Source organism: Leptidea sinapis, chromosome 14 (assembly GCF_905404315.1).
Source record: "Leptidea sinapis chromosome 14, ilLepSina1.1, whole genome shotgun sequence".
NCBI classification, from domain to species: Eukaryota; Metazoa; Arthropoda; class Insecta; order Lepidoptera; family Pieridae; genus Leptidea; species Leptidea sinapis.
This window is the reverse complement of record NC_066278.1, coordinates 1,148,050-1,170,562: the sequence shown is the minus strand read 5'-3', so window position 1 is coordinate 1,170,562 and position 22,513 is coordinate 1,148,050. Positions and strand designations below refer to the sequence as shown.

Sequence of the window (22,513 nt, the reverse complement as noted above, 5' to 3'; positions counted from 1 at the left end):
TAATCTAAGAATAAAAGTGAGAATTTAATTTGATTTGAATTTAAATTAATTTGAATTAAAAACATTTTTTTATACCAACTACAGTCGAATAACTTGGTTTTCATCATATAAATTGAAATATGTTTTTAATCTACGACCAGTCAACGATGAAAAGACAAATAAAATTTAAAATGGTAATTCAAATTGTGGTCAATTTTCGTATTGGAACTTTTTTAATTGTATGTAAATACTGAACCTTTTAATTAGCAATGGCAATTTAGTTTTCCGACCGTATCTGGAACCGTTTTTTTTATGGAAAAGGAGGATAAACGAGTGTACGGGTCACCTGTTGTTAAGTGATCACCGCCGCCCACAATCTCTTACAACACCAGAGGAATCACAGGAGCGTTGCCTGCCTTTAAGGAAGGTGTACGCGCTTTTTTTGAAGGTACCCATGTCGTATCGTCCCGGAAACACCGCACAAGGAAGTTCATTCCACAGCTTTGTAGTACGAGGAAGAAAGCTCCTTGAAAACCGCACTGTGGAGGACCGCCACACATCCAGATGGTGGGGATGATATCCTAACTTCTGGCGTGTCGTATTTATAATATGATTGAGTGTTTTTATTTTGTTAAGCAATATGTCAAATTATATAGAAGAAGGAGAGCTTCAAGAAATATTTGCTACTCAAATTGGATCGTCTAATATGCAAAAGTTGAATAAAAAGTTTACTTTCCATAACATATCGGGATTGTCATATTAATCCACCACATAAACGCAGACTTTGAATGCATTTTTTTATGTTTATTTTCTTCTCTGGAATATAAGCAAAAATCTATATTTATTTTGTTATAATTGAAAGAAGAAGATGGTCGCGAACGAGAGTTTCATTTGTGGACCACTCAAATGTTCAATCAAAATTGCAATCCGCACTAACTTTAGCCAATAATCTACCAATTGTATCTAATGTATAAAAGCAAGCCGAATGGAGATGAAGTCTCCTGCAATCAGCTTTTTTTTTCAGAAATTTGACTCAAAATGTCTTTGCAATCTCGTGTATGGATTTGAAGTCTTGGTGAAGAATATATACCTACAATATTTTCATAATATTTAATATTAAATGAGTTTGTTTGTTTTACTTTCACCTCTTTACTACACAGCTAATCACGAAATTCTTAAGATTCTATAATATTTAGTAACCAACATGTACTAACAATGAATAGTTTTGAGTTTCCTACATACAAGATCTATCTGACTGATGTTTAAGCAATGATAGACGGACCGACTGTTCATAAATGACAGCTATTGCTAAAATTTACATAATCCTCGGCTTAGAGGACCGAGTTTGCTTAGGAGTCGTAGTTACATAAGGGTAAAAACAATTCGAAAACGCCAATCTCATATACATCGTCAATCATATAGAGTTATTTTAATTATCTTTTTTGAAATTATTAGCACAGAGAAGGGGTAAAAACATTAATTAGGGTGCACAAACAAACAGACAAAACTTATAAAAAGTATATAATATTTGCCTGGGTTACATAAATACCTTCAACGTAATTTATTAACGTTTGTATGTTTTGGTATTTTATTAGTTTCTATGTGGTGTATATATATATGTATAAATATGGTATTTCTGTGTAGATATTAGAGTGTTTGCACAAAGAAATCAACAAAATTAAATCCTTTAATTCGAATTGTAAATCTTTATAATCTTAATATATATAAATCCAGTGTCCTGATGTTTGTTTCCAGTGAAATCCTAAACTAATGAACGGATTTTACTAGGGATTACTTCATGGAGTGCAGTTTAATCCAACTTGAGAGATTGTATAGTTTTTACTTCGATGTGGGACCCATAATTTTTATTTCCAATATTTGTTTTGTATGGACATATTATCTAGGAGAGAATTTACTGACGCACGGTTTGACAGTTCTACTGTGAAACAATTTCATTATAAATTTTACGAAATAATTCTTGATATGATAAAATATTATTGAGAAATTCATAAGAAACAGTATTTTGTTTTTTATGTACAAAACAACGTCTGTCGAGTCAGCTAGCATATTATAAAATCCTAATTCTACGCATGCAATAATTCTCTTGAAAAAGCTTGTTGAGTGAGAACAAAAACATCAATATAATAAGAAACGGACTGTAATAAGTCTAGATATGGCCTGGCGTTCTATTCTAGATCTAAATAGGACAAAAAGTCAGGCATTCAACAGGCGTGCTCACTTCCTTTAAGGCCAGCTGCTGGCTTTGGCAGATGTTGGCGTAATTATTAAAAGGGTTGACTGCTTTTGCAATAACTGCCACAGGTCGCTTAACCTTAAGGCAGTACTTAGTACATATTCAATCATGAGAAAGGGTTTGTTTGTTGTGTTTTAGGAAACTTTGAATTATTGTGATCAATATTCTAGATATAGAATAAAATAAAAAATATTTTAACAAAAATCAACCGACTTCAGAAACACTATTCTAAAAGAAAAGGTATATGCACGGAAAAGTATAAAAATAATTAATTATACAATCTAATTCTAGTTACGATTATTGTTATTTTTGGAATCAGTGTTCTTCCGCCGCGACCCGACTCTCATCTCTCGCCTCCTCACGACTCAAGCACATCACTATATGTAGTTACAAACCTATCTTGGATGACACCGACTCCAAAAATTACAATAATCGTAACTAGAATTAGATTAATTACTTAGATTGTATATAAATACGCAATTATTTTTATAATTTTTAGTGCATATATCTATTGTTTTGGAATAGTGTTTTTGAATTCGGTTGTTTTTTTGTTAAAATATTTTATATTTTTTGATTTTTAGTGAATTTGAAGTGCACTAACTAACAATTTGTCTAAATATGTGTAGATAGACTAAATTTTTCAATGCAGCAATGACAGTAAGCACTTTGCAATTAGATTACAGACAGTAAGAAATTCTGCCACAGATCGCACCCTTACTGTAAGTCGTTAAGGATTTGAATTGATCATCATATTCGACTACGACAATTACTTGACCATAACTATGTAATGGTAGATGACTTAAATATCCGGATAGCATAAGAAAGATTCGGCCGACTATCGTTGATTTGTTCCTAAGAATTGAAGAGTTCCGTTACTTTGTCATGGATTTCGTAATCAGAACCTAAACAAACTCTCACCAAACTATCTTTGAAGTATATCCTTACTAAAAAAAAGAATCATCGCAAACGGTTGGCGCGATATTGAGTTATTCGTAAATTTACCACCCACTTTGCTTTACGTATGTATAACAAATTTGTGACTTTTATGGTTTTCTCATAGATGTCACTATCAGATCTGGACGAAATTACCACACGGAAAGCCTAGTGCTTTCCGTTTCAAATAAAAAAAGAATTATCAATATCACCAAGTCAAAAGTGTTAAGGTAACAACCATAAAAAAAAAGGTTTCGGGCTGTCACTGTCACACGTCTTCAATACGTCAATGCTTAGATAATTTATGCGTCTAGATAAGACTATGATAGCTGTGAAAACATTGAAAAAATTTAAAAAATTCTATTCCGAACAATTCACGCACACTAACACAAAGTGTCATACAAATCGCCAGTGTAAGACATAGCTTGTCACGCACACTAAACTATATTCCTGGCCTGTTTATGCGTAAATGTATTTTCATCCTTTCCATTAAAAAAAAGGATAACCAATTTATAAGATTTTTATCAGTCTTGTTTGTTTGTTCCGGCTAATCTCCGAATCGGATGGATCTATTTTGAGATACAAACTTGAGATTTTTTTAGGGTTACGTATCAAAAAGTAAAATAACAACTCTATTTCTAAGACTCCACTGTGCATCAGTCCGTACATTCGTTTGTGCATCTGACTCTAAGCATTAAAATACAACATTACCCAAACCAAAATGGCCGCCTCTCAAATGAACAAAATGTTTAGTAGTGTTTTCATTTTTTTGCAACGGTTGCGGAACCTTTCGTGTTTGAGTCAGTATCCCACTTGTCAGACTTTTAAAATCGATATAGCAAATAGACACTTCAATTTTATTTATTCCTCTAGAATCTATACTAATATTATAAAGCTGCAGTGTTTGTTTGTTTGTTTGAACGCGCTAATCTCTGGTACTACTGGTCCGATTTGAATGATTCTTTCAGTGTTGGGTAGTCCATTTATCGAGGAAGGCTATAGGCTATGTTTTTTTTTCAAAATTAGGGATCCGTAATAAAATTGCTATTTTGTAACACAAGGTGTAAAATCGAAAACCTATTTTTGCGTGCGCTGCAAAAACTATTGACAATAGAACAAAATGATGTACAGGCTATAAATAAAGGCAATATTTTATTACTTATAAAACTATTGCGTGAATTATACTTTATATGGCAAAACAACGTTTGCCGGGTCAGCTAGTATTATATGAAATCGACAACGTCGTATCCTAAATGCAAATGAGCTTAGTTAGGAAAGGTTGTGTTTACGTTTTAATTACCGATGTTCTCAAATAATATTGAATGTTTACTTATTATGCAAATATTGTGTAAACTGGGACAAATCTATATAATTATTATAAACTATAAATTCTTGAAACTTAACTTGTACAGCTGTATCCTATATTGTTGTTAGCTTGTGTTTACTATGCCGTAAAAGTATATGATGTTATTTTTAACTGACTTCGAAAATGGAGGAGGTTCTCAATTTGGCGATATTTTGTATAGAGGCAGGTTGAACCAAGAATCGTTTTGGAAAAATGTTTCAAGTACAGTGTTTCTTTATAAAAAGAAAGTGCTTATTTTGAGTTAATATTCGTATCTTCACTATTTAAACCTTAACTTATTTTTTACCCATATTTGAAAAATGTATAGGGTCAATGTCCTTATGTCAGTAAATAAATAACTTACCGGAATCATTTCTTGGTGACATGTGGCGTTGGCAAGGTTTCGCTGAAACAAAAAGAAGAGGATTAGATTAGAAAAAAAAAGAGGAAGAACTAAGTAATTCAATCACAGCCACGACAGTGGATGAAACTTTTATCAAAAATCTGTATGTTTGGTATTTTGCTTCGAACTATTAGTCAATGAGATCACTTGATTTCTTTCCAGACACATATCATGGAAAATAATGAAATAAAATATAGTAATTTGAAGGATCATATTAATTACATATATTCCATATAATATGGAAGTCTCAATGAAAATATCTGTATTTATATGTACACGTGTATTTATATTTATTCTCGTAAAACACACGGTTGTTTTGATATTTTTTATGATAATAAGGGACGAGACGAGCAGGACGTTCAGCTGATGGTAATTGATACGCCTTGCCCATTACAATGCAGTGCCGCTCAGGATTATTGAAAAACCCAAAAATTCTGAGCGGCACTACAATCGCGCTCGTCACCTTGAGACATGAGATGTCAAGTCTCATTTGCCCAGTAATTTCACAAGCTACGACGCCCTTCAGACCGAAACACAGTAATTTTTACACAATACTGCTTCACGGCAGAAATAGGCGCCGTTGTGGTACCCATAATCTAGCCGGCATCCTGCGCAAAGGAGCCTCCCACTGGTAAATGTGATGAGACGAGATCGATTGAGCATTTATGAGTGTGGGTGACCTAATGCTTCATGATCACCGCGTTTGACACTAGCTTACAAAACCACTGAAATCATACGACTTTTTTAAACCTTGCTTTGGCAAATACATAAACTCGTAAAAAAATAACACCTATCAAAAAGGATAGGACAGCGTCTGTCGAGTCGACTGGTTTAATGACGTTATAAAATATAATTAACTTACCTGAGTTATAATTTTAACCATATCAAATCTAATTTCGATTTTTTGATTCGATAGTTATATTAATATTTGATTATTAATTAATAAGTTGAACGAAATATGTATAAAATATTCATATGCACTCAACATGCAATCAATAACCTATCGCGTAAACCAAACGTGCCTTAGTAGAGGTTCGGTTTTGTTTGCCCTCTTTCACACTACGTGACACACACACACACACTCACGCCTTGTTCCCTTCGGGGTAGGCAGGGACTACTGAATGCCACTTGCTTCTATCCTTACAAACCTCACGCGCTTCCTCTACATTCATTACTCTTTTTATACATGCTCGCCGGCTGCGGGTGCTTCGGACCTTTCCTATTCTCAAAACGTCCCCAATTTGATCAACGAATGTTCTACGAGGTCTCCCGCGACCGACTTGCCCACACACACTTGCCTTATATATTTGATAAGTCATTCTTTCTTTACTCATTCGCTCTACATGTCCACTACGTGACACTACTATCAATATCACCTCTACGCTTCTGTCTCTAAAAAATACAGAATTTCAGAAGTATATTTCTAATATTGCTATATTAGACTACTATTTATTCTTTCCTGCTGGAAAGAACAACCCATCACCAAGAAGCTGCAATTTTTTCAAATCACAAGTGTCAAGTCTAACGTAATCTTTCATTTTCCTCTATAGTTTACTTTTAAAATGATAATTAAAATATTAGTAAGTAATTATTGTTTGCTAAATCTCTTGCTGTTAGACAACCGATGAAATCAGGCCATGTTTAATACTTTGGTGTGCTCGACAAGCTACGTCTTACACTCGCGAAAATAGAGGTTAACTCTAAACTCATTTTCATAGCTGTCATAGTCTATCTAAACGTAAAAATAATCTAAAGTATGTAAGGATTATGCGCGGCAGCCATCTTGAATTTCTCAAACAGTGACAAATTCATATACGCCCTTCCGTGAACCTTGGAAATGATTCTCTTTCCATCCATAGCTTTCTATCGAGGTCATTAATTGTAAATGTATCCGATCTAAAATTTCAACTAACATGCTCTATAGAAATACTGTAGAATTGATTTCAGAAGGGTTTCACATTAGCAAGCACCCCGATGGTTCAGTCGAGAGCTCAGCGGGAGACTATTCTTTGGTGGAGGACTCGTTTAACCGTTGAATGTATTCCTGCATGCAGAGTAACAAAACTTAGCGGAGTAAAGATTCAGATATGACAACGTGTGTGCCAAATTTCATCATGATCGGTTGAGTAGCAGTTGATGTGTGAAAATTTAAGAAACAAACAAATAAACACAAATTCGCATTTATTTTAAATTTATTAAGTGTTAATTCCGCCAATATTTGTCTTTAAACAATTCGACACGTGTTTCACCTCTACACGAGGCATCCTCAGGAGATGTTGACTCGCCAAACTCTGGCACGAGACTGGCCCTTGCCCTGAATAACCATTGAGTCTCGTATAAACCTCGACAATGGATTTCCGCAAAATAACGCCTACTTCAATAAATTTTCGCATTTATAATCTTAGTAAGGATGTCAGAGAAAAATTAATTAATTATCACGAATAAACAAAGTGTCCGGCTCGAGACTATTAGTAGCTTGTAGCTGAGTTTAAGCTCGGTGCAGCTCGGTATTTTAATTTAATTAAAGCATTTATGGGGTAGTCACGGTCTGGCCTTTATCCTTTATGGCAACAATACATTGTCAAGCTTTCGATATATAAGCTTAGCAATTTTTTTTCGATTCTAGGAATCAAAATCTCGATCATTTTAACTTTTGTCTTTGTGGATAAAACTGCAAAAAAAATCTTTTACTCGGGTAAGACAATAGTTAATACAGTAATTTAAAAATACTTAGATAGCTTAGAAACCACAATATGATTAATATATTCAATTACAAAAAATATTAATCTATCTATCTATATATATAAAAATGAATTGCTGTTCGTTAGTCTCGCTAAAACTCGAGAACGGCAGGACCGATTTGGCTAATTTTGGTCTTGAATAAATGGTGAAAATTGTTGCTAAATTAAATAAAAACAACAAATTTGTTTTTCCTTTGATGTGTCCATACATAATTTCTATGAGAGAATTTATTGACGCACAGGTTGACAGTTCTGCTGTGAAACAATTTCATTACGACAGCAGGGTGCATATTTTACGAAGTAATTTTTGATGTTATGATATATTATTGACAAATTCATATAAAAACATTATTTTATTTATTATATACAGAACAACGTCTGTCGGGTCAACTAGTTATTAATAAAAAGAAAGATCACAAAAAGGTTTTCAATGGACCTAGTACTAGGTCAACCTGATTAACAAAGACAATTAATGTTTTTTAATTTATGTAATATTAAAGAGTTATATAAAATTAAGTTAATTATGATTGATTCCTTAGAGTCGTGGAAAGCCACTGGTGTGGGATGCGACTTGTGTGGACACGCTAGCCCCCTCTCATATTGAACATTCATCTAGAGCGGGAGGTGCAGCGGCGGAATCTGCCGAAAACCTAAAGCGGAGGAAATATGCATCACTCGGTGATGGATACATATTTGTTCCCTTTGGGGTGGAGACGATGGTTCCTTGGGGTTCACAGGCACAAAAACTCGTAAAAGAGCTATCCAGGCGTCTAACCGATTTAACAGGTGACCCAAGATGTGGTACGTACCTCTGTCAAAGGATAAGTTTGGCTATACAAAGAGGTAACGTTGCCAGCTTCATGGGCACCTTACCTGCCGATAGCGATCTTAATGATATTTTCTATTTGTAATTAATTAATTTTGTTAGATCATTTAAGTTTTATTTTATTATTATTTATATAAATAGCGTTATTAATTATTAAGTCATATGAAAATAATTTGAAATAAAAATAAGAATTATTTTTATTAAATAAAAAGTTAATTATTGTTAACTGATATAAAATTAAGAATTGTTATGTATTTCGTGTATGAAGATACATGTGTGTTGTTGATGAGATATAATGGATTCGATACATTTATAACTAAGAGTTTTCAAGAAGTTGTTATATTATTTCTGACTTCATTTGAGGTGTTATTGATTACATGTTACATACACATTTATGACATTAATTATTTATAACATAATATAATTAATATAGTTTAAAAAAAACTAATAAACACGGTTTGGTTGAAAAGGTACCTAATGATCGAAATTTAAAATGAACATCAATTTCTGCCTTATCGACGAAAGATGAAAAAATTATATAAATTAAATTGTAAATTAACAAAAACCTTATGTTGTTACCAAACTCCTTTGAAAATGTGTATGTAAAATAACGGGTAGGTCTGAGAATTTTTTTCACAACTTTTTGTTATTTTTATTTTATTATAATTCAGCATTAAAAAATACATAAAACTTCAATTTCTAAAATTTTCACCCATCTTCCATCAACACCTATTTTTGTATCGCGATTTTAATATTATTCTATTCCATCCACAGATACGCAATAGAGTTGCAAGATGGCAATCGAATATAATAATTATTGTAGTACGATAAATTTTATGTACGATATATTTGGTAGGTTTGAGAATCGGTCGTCATCTAATTTTTATAGCCCAAAAATTTTAATTATTGATTTTTATTATTACTTTATATGGCAATACAACGTTTGCTGGGTCAGCTAGAGTTATAAATATATAACGCAATGCACGCATTTCATTACTGAGGTAATTAGCATCAAACTCTAAGTCCCGTTAAACTTCACTTTATCAGGAACTCTCCACAAGCTATCAAACAAGTATTCGAATGAAATTTGTCATTTAAAGCCTTATTCATTGCTTTTGACTGCTCATAAGAATTCCTGGAACATTTTCTCTAGTCTCAATATTCATTCTTTTAAATACTTACACATCTTAACAGTTTTGTTGGGACACGGCCATTAAAAAATTAAGTACGTAGGTACACGTTGTATAAGCAGTTGTTAACGTCTTTAAGCATTAATGGAAAGTACAATATATAAGTATCAATACTAATAGTATTAAGCTGAAGAATTTTTGAATTATATTTTGTGGTTAATGAACGAGACTTATCTGTTAAGCTTACCTGTTATATAACGGTAAGAGTCAGCTCGATTAGACTAAGGGTATGAGATCAGTCAGAGAGAGAGAGAAAAATAAACCAGAATATACAGGCTGTCCCAAAGTTATGGGACATGAAGAGAAAGTACCTTAAATATCGAAGATAGGCATAAGAAGATTTATTAGTTCTTGGCCATTCTTTCGATTGGCATCATAAGAGTAGGGGCGTTTTTTTTTTACATTTAAGTCGGTTTGATTACCAGACGAGGCAAGTAATTTTTAGAAAATCTTTGAATGCAGAATTACTAACTCTTAAAAATAACATAAAGTCTTCTTTCAGTAAAATAGCCTATCTTCGATATTTAAGGTACTTTCCTTTCATGTCCCATAACTTTGGGACATGAAAGGATATAGAGGTATATAAACTATTCCGGCGATCTTGACCAGATTGTCGGTCCATCTTGTGGTGGGCCAACCAACACTGCGTCTTTCGTACGTTGGTTGAGGGCAGCGCAGGACCGATCGTCATGGAAATCTTTAGGGGAGGCCTTTGTCCAGCAGTGGATGTCTTGCAGCTGATGATGATATACACTATTAATACTTACTATATATTATATAATAAAAAAAATTTATTATTTCGTGTTATCAACCTCGCATGGTTTTTGCTTGTTTCTTTCTTCTGATTATTTTTTGTACATGATAAATGAAATAGAATGTACTATCTAGAATTAGGGTACACCTAGATAGGTGTACCCTAATTCTGTGTCCCATTATAACCTACAATTGGTTATAAACACTTCGACTCTGCAGTTTACAGATAGCTATTCTGTTCCATACTATGGCTGAGTTATATAGAATACTTAGACTTTGCTCAGGCTTTACTTGCGTAAGACTTAGCTGAGTATAAACTTAGCGTAATCTTCTTTTATGATTTCAGCTACAGTTTTTTTTATGAAATTTAGAGATTACTTAGCAGATTCCTTACTTACCAGATGCTAAGTAAGGAAATGCGCTTTCGTACGCGTGAGCTAGCGTTATGTTTAATACAATATTCGACGAAAATATTGAAAGCTTGAAAATTTTCATATAATACATATTTCTCCGCATGCGGAACGGAACTTTAAGTCTAATCGATTTTATATACGCTGGGGAAACAGCAGGGCACAGTAATTTAGCTTATAGGTACTTATTCTAAGTAGTACTTAGAACTTATGGTTAACGCTATTATTTGTTTTTCAAATTTTATTTGTGTATTAATCCTAGAAGTTATCACTTTCAAAACATAACATATTGTTTAGATTTACAAGAGCGACATATCAAGTCAATTTCCTAATATGCAAATATTGTGGTTGAGCAGGTTATCAACTGTAAAGTAGATCTTGCAGATGAAGCTACAACCTGAGAGTTGAACAAAGCAAACAGAATTTTATAGCGAGCCGGTACTCGAACGGTTAGCTCAGTTGATTAGAGCACCGGCACGGAACGCCGGAGGTCGTGGGTTCGAATCCCGCAGCGTTCATAAAATTTTGTTTTTCAAATTTTATTTGTGTGTTAACGTTGTGATACGCTATATGAAAATTTAATTTAATATTATTAACATTGTTACTAGCTTTTGAATTAAACAATCACTGAAACTCCAAACATTAAAAAAAATTAAATTCTCATTTTGTAGGTCTGTTTTCAAAACAAATCGTTCGATGTATCAGTAAACAGGACTCAATGATAGCATCAAAATATTATCCCTAAATGAACGAGCAGGCCACGTGTTGTATTCTGTATCTTAATAGCTGTATCTTCTAGTAGATAACACACAAAAAATACAGCCTTAGAGCATTGCGTATTTACTTAGACAGTGAAGCTTAATGTTAATGTGATTTGTGTAAAATTTTTATTTTATTTTTTTATGGAATTCAATATTTCACGTTTTTCCAAGTCGACATGACATAACTTCACATTAATGTCAGTACTTCAAAAACAAGCATACAACTTCCCTTAACACCCGCACAGCTCTTGTAAGTATTCTGGCATGAAAATCATAATATCATCTGGAATGCAAAGTCGAATTGGCTTCGATGAGATGAGAGGTCACCAATGGAGTGTGACAATTCTAGGGGCTCGGGTAAGGCTTCGTGTCATGTAGTCCTGTACCCCTAATCTCGTAACAAAACGAGAATAGGATCGAAGCGACCTTCTGGCAAAAAGTTAAATTTCGTAATCTTGTAACACAAATTGACGGTTCAATTTCGATTGAGATGAAGTTGCGTGTGAATTAAAGGAAATCGTATGATGCCTATTCGCATTAGAAGATCGAACGTCAGCTGTTAAGATGAGTATTCTGCAAAATTTTGACGTTTGGTTGAGTTGACACGTTTTAACATCACATAATAGAGCATAGATAACTCTTCTTGTAGAAATATTTTAGATTCGGTAAAACAGTGTTGGTCATTTCGAGCGAGCCTGTCGTTCAGTCCAGTTATGGTTTATTTAACGTTCTAGGGAAATGATAGGAGAATACGAATCTTGAGCAAAAAATGGATAGGATCGGATATAAACGTCAAAGATTTTGAAATTACGTGAATAGCACCGCTGTTCTAATCTCTGGTTTGGTGCACCGCAGTGTCAGCCCGGTGCATCTGACCGCGTGCAACGCAGAGCTGCTCGCATGGTCGGTTAACTACTCTGCGAACGATAGTTTCTTCTTCTTCGGCGTTACACTCTTGTCAGAGTGGTCGTGGTCGTCACGTCGAGGTTAGTGGCCTGTTTCACAATGCGACGCCACTCGTCGCGAACTGCTGCTCTTCTCGTGCATTCATGCAGAGTACCGTCGACAGCTTGTCTCACTTGGTCCGTCCACCTCATCGGGGACCTGCCTGGTGGTCTAGTGCCCTCGACTTTACCCTGCACTATTAAGCGTTCTATGGAGTCGCTTCCACGTCGCGATACATGCCCGAAGAAAGTGAGAATGCGAGCTTGTACGGTAACGATAGTATGGCGTTGCGTAAAGACTCGTCGCTTCATTATATCCTCTATCTCGGGGATATTCCGTACTGTTTGACCTGACTTCTGCCTTTGAATTCTACCATCGTATCACTAGAATATCATCTTTTCTATCTGGATGTATGGCGTTTCTCATCAGTGCGGTTTTCAATAAACTTTTTATCAAATTATACCAAACTGTTTCCAAAGGCCACTTATCCAATTACCATGTAAACGAAATCTTCCTGAATTTAGTCGCAGGCAACGACTCGTTTAGTATAAGTTTATGTAAGAACATAAAATTTAGGTGCATAATATGTATGAATGCTTATTTTTAATGTAAGCCGTGCAAAAAAAACAGAACTTCTTTGATCACTGTTGGCAACCATAGCTTTAGATAATGCTGAAGGCATACGTAATAGTTTGTGAATGTCTGTCCAGTACTTCCACAGAACAGCGTGTACAAAAAAGAGACAGACATTTTTTAAATTTTATTTTTGTGTTCAGCTCAGTCCTATTATAACCTACAATTGGTTATAAACACTTCGACTCTGCAGTTTACAGATAGCTATTCTGTTCCATACTATGGCTGAGTTATATGATGATGGAGAATACTTAGACTTTGCTCAGACTTTACTTGCGTAAGACTTAGCTGAATATAAACTTAGCGTAATCTTCTTTTACGATTTCAGCTACAGTTTTTTTTATGAAAATAAGAGACGAGCAGGACGATCAGCTGATGGTAATTGATACTCCCTGCCCATTACAATGCAGTTTCAAGAAGGATTCTTGAAAAAACCCAAAAACTTTGAGCGGCACTTCAATTGCGCTCGTAACCATTGAGACATAAGATGTTAAGTCTCATTTGCCCATTAATTTCACTAGCTACGGCGCCCTTCGGACCGAAACAAAGTAATGTTTACACATTACTACTTCACGGCACAAATTTGCGCCGTTGTGGTACCCATAATCTAGCCGGCATCCTGTCCAAAGGAGCCTCCCACTGGTAAAAGTGAAAGTTTTACTTAAGTAAAGTTTGAGCAATGTCCAAGTTCGTTTTATAGATCTCAGCCTAAAACGACACTACACATTCTCTTTAGTATAAACTATAAACAGTCTCGCAGTTTGACCTATTCGTTAGCCGCGTAATTTGGCAGTGGCTGTCGTAAGCAGAGGCCCTGCGTGAAATATTTGGTAGCGAAGGCGCGGCTGTGATTTGCATACAATGAGACAAAGCGAGGGTGGGACGAAATGAGAGACCGTCGGAACGTTCCGGAAGTACCGTTCTTGGACATCTCATACTTTACTTTTGTAAATTGATTCCATTTATTTGCCTCTTTGCCAACTAATGAGATATAGATTACAATAGCTTCTATTCAATTTGTTTTTCGATAACCACTTAATCTTATTGAGAGACAGAATCTGCAACGAATTAGGGAAAAAATTGGCATTAGGCTGTGTCGTCGGGACGGCTGTATGTTTCGCTAGAATATGTGTAGCGTATTATACGTGTGTAATATCTTTCAGATGTTCGTATTTTAATGTAATTTTATCTACATCCATGCTTTAAATCCTCTATTAAAGATTCTGAAACAGTTAGCTTATTGCCAACATTAAAGCACCCAATGTTCTAATAACCATTACATCATCCAAAAGAGTGTCGTAATGTTGTACTGAATTTCATAACAACACTCATATTTTTTTTTATGGAATAGGAGGACAAACGAGCGTACGGGTCACCTGTTGTTAAGTGATCACCGCCGCCCACAATCTTATGCAACACCAGAGGAATCACAGGAGCGTTGCCGGCCTTTAAGGAAGGTGTACGCGCTTTTTTGAAGGTACCCATGTCGTATCGTCCCTGAAACACCGCACAAGGAAGTTCATTCCACAGCTTTGTAGTACATGGAAGAAAGCTCCTTGAAAACCGCACTGTGGAGGACCGCCACACCTGCAGATGGTGAGGATGATATCCTAACTTGTGGCGTGTCGTGCGAAGGTGGAATTCGGCGGCACGAATCAGATTAAACAGCTCTTCGGAACACTCCCCGTGATAAATGCGGTAGAAGAAAAACAATGAAGCGACGTCTCTACGGAACGCCAAGTGATCCAGCCGTTCACAGAGCACTGGGTCCCCGACAATTCGAGCTGCTCTGCGTTGCACGTGGTCAAATGGATCGAGCTGATACTGGGGTGCGCCAGACCAGAGATGACAGCAATACTCCATGTGTAGCCGGACCTGCGCTTTGTGGAGCGCTAGAATGTGCGCCGGCTTGAAGTATTGCCGTGCTCTATTAATGACGCCCAGTTTCTTTGAAGCCAATTTGAATCTTAATTATTGCACTATACAAAATGTAAATTACTACTAAAATAAATAATTCTTTCATTAATACTTTGTTTATTTGTATATAATCAGTAATGGATGATATTAGGTTACTGCTAGGACTGGCTGTTTTAATGTTAGCAGTAAGCTAGAGAATTTTCTCTTCTCTTTCAGAATCTTTTAGAGGATTCATATTTTGGGTGTTGATAAAGTCTTGTATGCAACTGTTGATAATTAGGTATTAAAACACTCATGTGATACTATTATCACACTCGACTTTGCCTCGTGAGATACATCCACATTCGTGTTTTAATACCCCTTATTACACAACAGATGCATAAATAACTATTACACACCTATGGGTCAGCAAAGAAAAAATCAAAAGTTTCAGCCACTAAGTAGTGGATATTTGAATATTTGGAATCTTAAATTAATACAGAAGATATTACATAAGTGATGCATTTCTTAACAGCTGGTTTTTGCGAAGAGCTGGTGTCCCATTAAGGTTGACCCTATATTATCACCAGAACCTCACCCCCAAGATTTCAGTATCAGAATTTGACAAATATTATACTAGTGAACTACACCTAGAAAAGTATTATAAGTAACAAAAGATTAGTACCTGTTGGTGTATGTGTGTGTGTATGTATATTATACTCTCGATTATCTATTTTATTACTATTTTCAGTGCATATGTATGTAAACACTATTTCATGACAAGCTTGCATTTAGTTTTTTTGTTTAAATGTCTACAATCTTTATATTTTGATAGGCTTTTATACGAATAAGGAGTGTCAAATTATTATATATATGCATATATTATCATTTATAACAATAACTCGCTGTATTATCTCTAAATAACAATTTCACCTGGATATTTAAATTATGTCCTATGGTATATTGCTATGGGGCAACGCTGCCGATATTAATACAATATTTGTGCTGCAGAAGAGGGCTTTTCGCGCTATTTATAACCTAGGTCGTAAAGAATCATCGAGAGCAAAATTCAAAGAAATTAACATCTTAACTGTTGCTTCTTAATATATTCTTGATAATGTAATGTATGTTCATAGGCACATAAGTGAATTTGCCAGAAACTGTCATAACCATAACGTTAACACCAGGAACAGACGTAAACTGATGATGCCTACTACTCGGCTAAGGCGAGTTAGTAAGTCTTTTGTGGGGCGATGTATATGCTTTTACAACAAGATCCCAGAAAACGTTCAAAACAAAAGAATTACGTTAATCAAAATAATTGGTAAAAAACGTTTGTGTGGTAAAGGTTACTATAACATAAATGACTTTCTAAATGATACCACACATTGGGAATGGAGTGACCGCCCTCAGGCTATTAAATAATAAGTTTAATTGTACAATATTACTTTGTAAACATATTAATTCGATGAAAAAAAAAGCCCGCTGAGTTTGTTGCGCCCATTCTTCTCAGGTCTGAGGCATTCATTTTGAAATGGGTGGTAGTTTTTTTGACTTTCAATAAGTGATGTCACATCCTATTTTGAATAAAAATATTTGAATTTGAAAGCACATAATTGATAGATCTCAATGAAAGTAAAAAATTAAAGAATACGATCGTCATTGGTTCTCCAAGTAAGATACGTTAAGGGAAAGTTGTGTGATGCGGAAAATATACTTTAAAATGAGTGTGCTTCTCCCTCCACCAGGCGCAATCAATCGCAGTCCTCACCCAACATAACGATTTCTCTGATACTCTGGCAATCGAGTGGTATAAATTAACTTCCGATGTGGGTGGTACGTATGTAGCTACATCACCCAACTCCATGTTCAATTATCATCACTTTTTCGGTCCCGGGTTCGAATCCCAGTAGGTGCAATCATATATTTGATGAATATGGATGTTTGTTTCCGAGTTATATATTTAGGTATGTTTAAGTATTTATATTGTAAGAAAATTTATTGAAATAGGCGTTACTTTGCGGAAATCCATAATTATTTAAATGATTTGAGTTTTCTTTAGTGTTGATTCCGTCAATATTTGTCTTTAAACAATTCGACACGTGTTTCGCCTCTACACGAAGCATCCTCATGACGTGTTGTCACGCCAAAAAGTAGTCTCGTGCCAGATTTTGGCGAGACGACACGTTGGTTTAATATTTATATTGTATTAAATATATCGGTGTCTTGCACCCATAGCACAGGCTACCAAAAGGGGCAAGATAATTTGTGTAAAAGTTTGACAATATATTATTATTATTTCTGGATTTCCTCCAAATATTGAAGCAAATTTAAAGACATATTAACGTTAAAAATATATTAAAGCTTATTTTCTAGTATTGTTGTGCGTCTTGTATCTGTAACACGATATTATATTAAGGTTGGGTTATATCCAGTACATTCACCATAAAGTTAAACTCGATACCTTCAGTTGCAAAGTGTAACAAGTATGTAATTCAGTAAGTTTGAGATAAGTATCAGAAATTAACGATAACCCACCATTAACCATTATCCACTTACCAGTGGTAGGTTCCTTTGCATAGGATACCAGCCAGATTATGGGTACCACAACGGCGCCTATTTCTTCCGTGAAGCAATAATGTGTAAACATTACTGTGTTTCGGTCTGAAGGGCGCTGTACCTAGTGAAGTTACTGGGAAAATGAGACTTAACATCTTGTGTCTCAAGGTGACGAGTACGATTGTAATGCCGCTCATAATTTTTGGGTTTTACAAGAATCCTGAGCGACACTGCATGGTAGGGCGTATTAATTACCATCAGCTGAACATCCTGCTCATCTCGTCCCTTATTTTTATCTTATTAGAGTCATTATCTCTAAGTACTTATCGAAACTACAATAAGCACAAATGAGAGACATTAATTAAAATGAAATAAATTATATATCATTTATCTAGATATGAAAATAAATAGAAGAATTTAGGTCGCAATCTGCAGGTAAAGTGCCATTGAACCAGACAAAAATTCACGGGATTAAATTTAACAAAATTCCAGTGAAATTTAAATGAGTAATTTCCATTGAGATTTATACAAAGTACTAAAGCGCTATTATAAGACGGATAAGGGTTGGGCAGAATACATATTCAGGCATGCGAGAGGGATAATTGTGTCATCGTATGCGGAATATTCAAGCTTATGGTGTAGGATTATTTAAATTGCTGCCTTTCTTTAGAATTAACATTATGTTACATATGTTAGAGGCCAAATGAAAATTCGGAGCACTATTTTATAAAATCTCTTTTTTTTATAATAGAAATGTATGTTTTGTTTAACTCTTCATTTGTTTAATTTTTTTATGTTTAATTGTTCAACTTTGTTATTCTTATCACACTATTGTAAATGTTGTTTGCACCTGTAAAGACATGTCGTATTGTACTATCCCTTGTGTACTTGCTAAAATTTTAATTGTATAATGGTGTGTTGTTGGTGTAACTATCTAAATAAATAAATAAAATAAATGGCCGCAAAATAGGAACTTGCAAAGTCAAATTGAATAATCAACATTGAACTGATGAAATGATACGTCAATAAGTTTATTAGTATTATCATTTCAGTTGGAAGACGTCCACTACTGGATAAAGACTTCCCCCAAAGATTGCCATGACGATCGGTCCTACGCTGCCCTCATCCAACGTGTTCTGGATCGCCGGTCCATCTTATGGGAGGCCTACCAACGTCTTCCGGTACGTGGTCGCCATTCGAAGACTTTACTGCCCCAACGGCCATCTGTCTGTCGAGCTATGTACCCTGCCCACTGCTACTTCATTTTCGAAACCATCTCGGCTATGTCGGTGACTTTGGTTCTCCTACAGATTTCCTTATTTCTGATTTGATCTCGCAGGGAAACTCCGAGCATAACCTTGTCCATTGCCCTCTGAGCGATAATGAGACTTCCTCATAAGACCCACAGTAAGCGACCACGTCTGCGTTTTATAATAACATATTAAAACTGTTAAACCAATTACCTAAACAGAGCATCAGACATTACGTCATTGAATTGCTATACTTAGTCTGTGACAGAGATCCGTACCAGAACCTTCGGTCAGCTGACAAAACTATGAAGCGCTTAAACAATTCAATAGTTGAGCCTTTTAAAATCTAAATTTAAGAATTCTTACTCAATATCTCCGTTGCGCTAACGCGAGCGAAATAAGTATCAATGTTATTAGGTCAACTGCAGCTCCGGCAAAAAATTCTAAAATCAGGTTTTCGTTCTCGACAATTTCCTCTTCCACAAATTAAGGGTATCGTCGGTAAATCGTTACTAAATTTTCTAACTTGAATGGGGAAGAAATATTCTGTATTCTACTGTTTTTGAATTGGTATTTTATGCCTATTGTTATGTTATTTGTATACTAGGATTTTGATTAGTCGCCTATATGGAAGTCATTTGAAGCACTGTTTAAGGTAATTTAGCACAAAAAATAACTAAAATATACAGATGCTGATGATATTGATCTCATTTGTGTCAAATATTTCTTGAAAAATTGTTGTGAATGTTGCAGACGGACCTCTAGAACCCTTCGTCTCTACCCCAAAGAGATGAAACATTATATCCATCGCCAATTGATGCTTATTTCTACGGATTCTTTGATGTGTTTCGCATTTAGTTCCATATTCATTTAAATTTTATAATTGCAGTTAAAATAAAAAAACTCACATAGTCAAAGTTATAAATTTCAACACTACCACCACTTCCGAAATACTAGAAATTAATTGCCACTCATAAATTAAAACAACATCATCAGCTTCAGTATAGTTCGAATAACATTTTTTTTAATGAAAATAAGGGACGAGACGAGCAGTGCGTTCAGGTGGTGGTAATTGATACGCCCTACCCATTACAATACAGCTCAGGATTCTTCAGGAAAAAATCCAAAGATATATAAATAAGATGTTCTGTTTCATTTGCCCAGTAATATCACAAGCTACGGCGCCCTTCAGACCGAAACACAGTAATGTTTACACAATACACATAACTGCTTCACGGCAGAAATAGGCGCCGTTGTGGTACCCATAATATAGCCGGGTTTCTGTGCAAAAGAGCTTCCCAATTAGTTAAAACCAAAAGGAATTCATAAACGAACTCCAAATAGTTTTCATATAACTGTTGCATCATTCTAACAAAGACGTTTATAAATAAACATGTGTGAACAATTCATATATCGAAATGATTTTCTTTAAGAGACGATAACTTTTACAACAAGCCGCGCACCTTCACGAGTATGATGCTACAAATACCACGAAAAACGACCCCTTGCCATATTTTAGGGACGCTGACATTAATTAATTAAGGCCTTCCACAAGAACTGAATGAACATAAAAAAAGATATTTGTTCATGTATATGCAAAGGTTACGAAGTATCTCTACGTAAAAAAGAAGTTGACAGTTTTGTTTAAATTTTTACATTATTTTTAGCTATCAGTGTTTGATATGATAATATGTCTCACTGCCATTCTATGGGCTTCCCGAAAGGTTGTGCAAATGGGTTACTAGCTTTTTTAGCACATGAGAGCATCAAGGTCGTTATCAACAGTGCATGCTCCGACTTAAAACTCGTAACCCTATTGTCCAGCATGTCTTTTCTTTTTTGTTTCTTCTGCATATCAATGATATGCTGCAAATCAGCAATATTCATTGCTATGCAGTCGACAGCACAGGGCATGCTTCTTACATTAGCCATGCCAACATCTCCGAGGAAAGCGTCTATGAAAATCGGAACAAACTTGTGTTTGCAAACAAAGTTATTCAACCCTAATAAGACATATTTTGTGCATTGAGCGCTTAAAAACTCTCCGCTTGTCGTATCCTCTCTATTTGAGACCACTCATAATTGATTATTATGGTACACTAGGCAAGCTATATTTAATTCGTCACTCAAAATTATTTTCTATAAGAAGTGATGAGAATAATCAAACATACACTCTGTGGTAAGTAAATACGTTTTGTACATTACAATGCGGTGCCACTCAGCATTCTTGCAGACTTAAAATCTGGACTACGGACCGAGTATGAGCTCGTCAACTTGTTACATAAAATGTGCTGAGCAGACTTGCTGACCTCAGTTTTGTCTTACTGATGACTGCTGAATTGACACTGCAGTAGTTCTACACACTAGAAGAGGCTCTAAGAGGAGTATTATCGAAAAATCTTAATGAGAAAATCACAAAACTGTGTCTTCTAGTAATTAAACTGGATTCATATTCTCCATTTCACAAACTTTACAAGGGAGTTCTTGATAGAAGGTCCAATTTTCTCCTGGTGCTGGGAAATTGCCATCACAGCCCTGCATGACCAGTGTATATGGCATCATCACTATCGTCGGCATAATAATGCGTGTTGGAAGCATCCAACACATCATTCATATGCAGAAGAAACAGTATATAAATGATAGCACACAAGCTTGGGAAACCGTCAAAAACGATATTATGTACAAACTATTTAGTCAAACGCTAAAATACTCGACATTGTCACAGAAATTTAATGTCATGTTCAATGGACGAGTTAATCAACTACCGTCAAATATGCTCGTTTTTTGATATAAAAATAATTGTTGTACTAACCGATCATTCAGGTTTTTGGGTGGTAAAATCGAATAAGGATATCCTTATTCAGCTTATATAACATTCCAATAGCTTTAAAATTGGCAACCCCAGGCTCGGCAGATGTACAGGAATCCGATACTTACAGACAATCATTCTGTCAAACCGTCCATCGTGGTATGCCCGTGGGAAGTACATAACAATTGCCGAATGCCAAGTACACTATTAAGGCATTTCTACATTGTCAATTTATGGTCAATCTATTTATTATTATATGTTTATTACTGCTCTAAACAATATTTATTATTTGTTTATCGCTAGTCTAATGGATAGCAAATATAATAATTAAGAAATGGAACAATTGACTAGTAACAGTATCTATGATCAATATTAGCCATTCTTGTTACAGTATTATAATATTTTGGAATTTATGAGTTTGACCAACTATTTTATGATGCATATTCCAAGTGACAAAACATCACTGCAAGCTTTGGTCTCAGTTTATGGATCTCCCAAGCACTGTATGTTACGATAGCTCGATCGGGGATGAACCAGTAATGGAGATCATATGTAAATTGAATTGATATGATCTAATTCAAATGATTACTAATTTTAGGAAGAATTGTTGACAATGATATTCTATATTCATTACAATTATATTTATAATATAGGAAACGAGAATGCTTAGCCGTTGTTGTCTGATAATTCAAATTGCTAGTGTGTAAGCACCTTAAGAACTTTAAATTACTCTTTAAAACATTCATGGTCATGTATTTCAAGACTATTAGAGCGTGCGGGTCAATCATTAAGCTATATAATATGTAGATAGTTGGTGTGAAGTTTT

At 35.0% G+C, this 22,513-nt stretch overlaps 1 protein-coding gene across 1 annotated transcript in view; it reads right to left on the bottom strand.

Moving 5' to 3' along the window:
- Positions 1-22,513, bottom strand: part of LOC126968057 (apoptosis-stimulating of p53 protein 2) — a 395,431-nt gene that overhangs the window by 306,152 nt on the left and 66,766 nt on the right. Inside the window, exon 2 of the mRNA XM_050812856.1 lies at positions 4,876-4,917. Within this exon, the coding sequence (XP_050668813.1) occupies positions 4,876-4,884 (9 nt within the window). The 5' untranslated portion in view covers positions 4,885-4,917. The remainder of the gene's footprint in view (positions 1-4,875; positions 4,918-22,513) is intronic.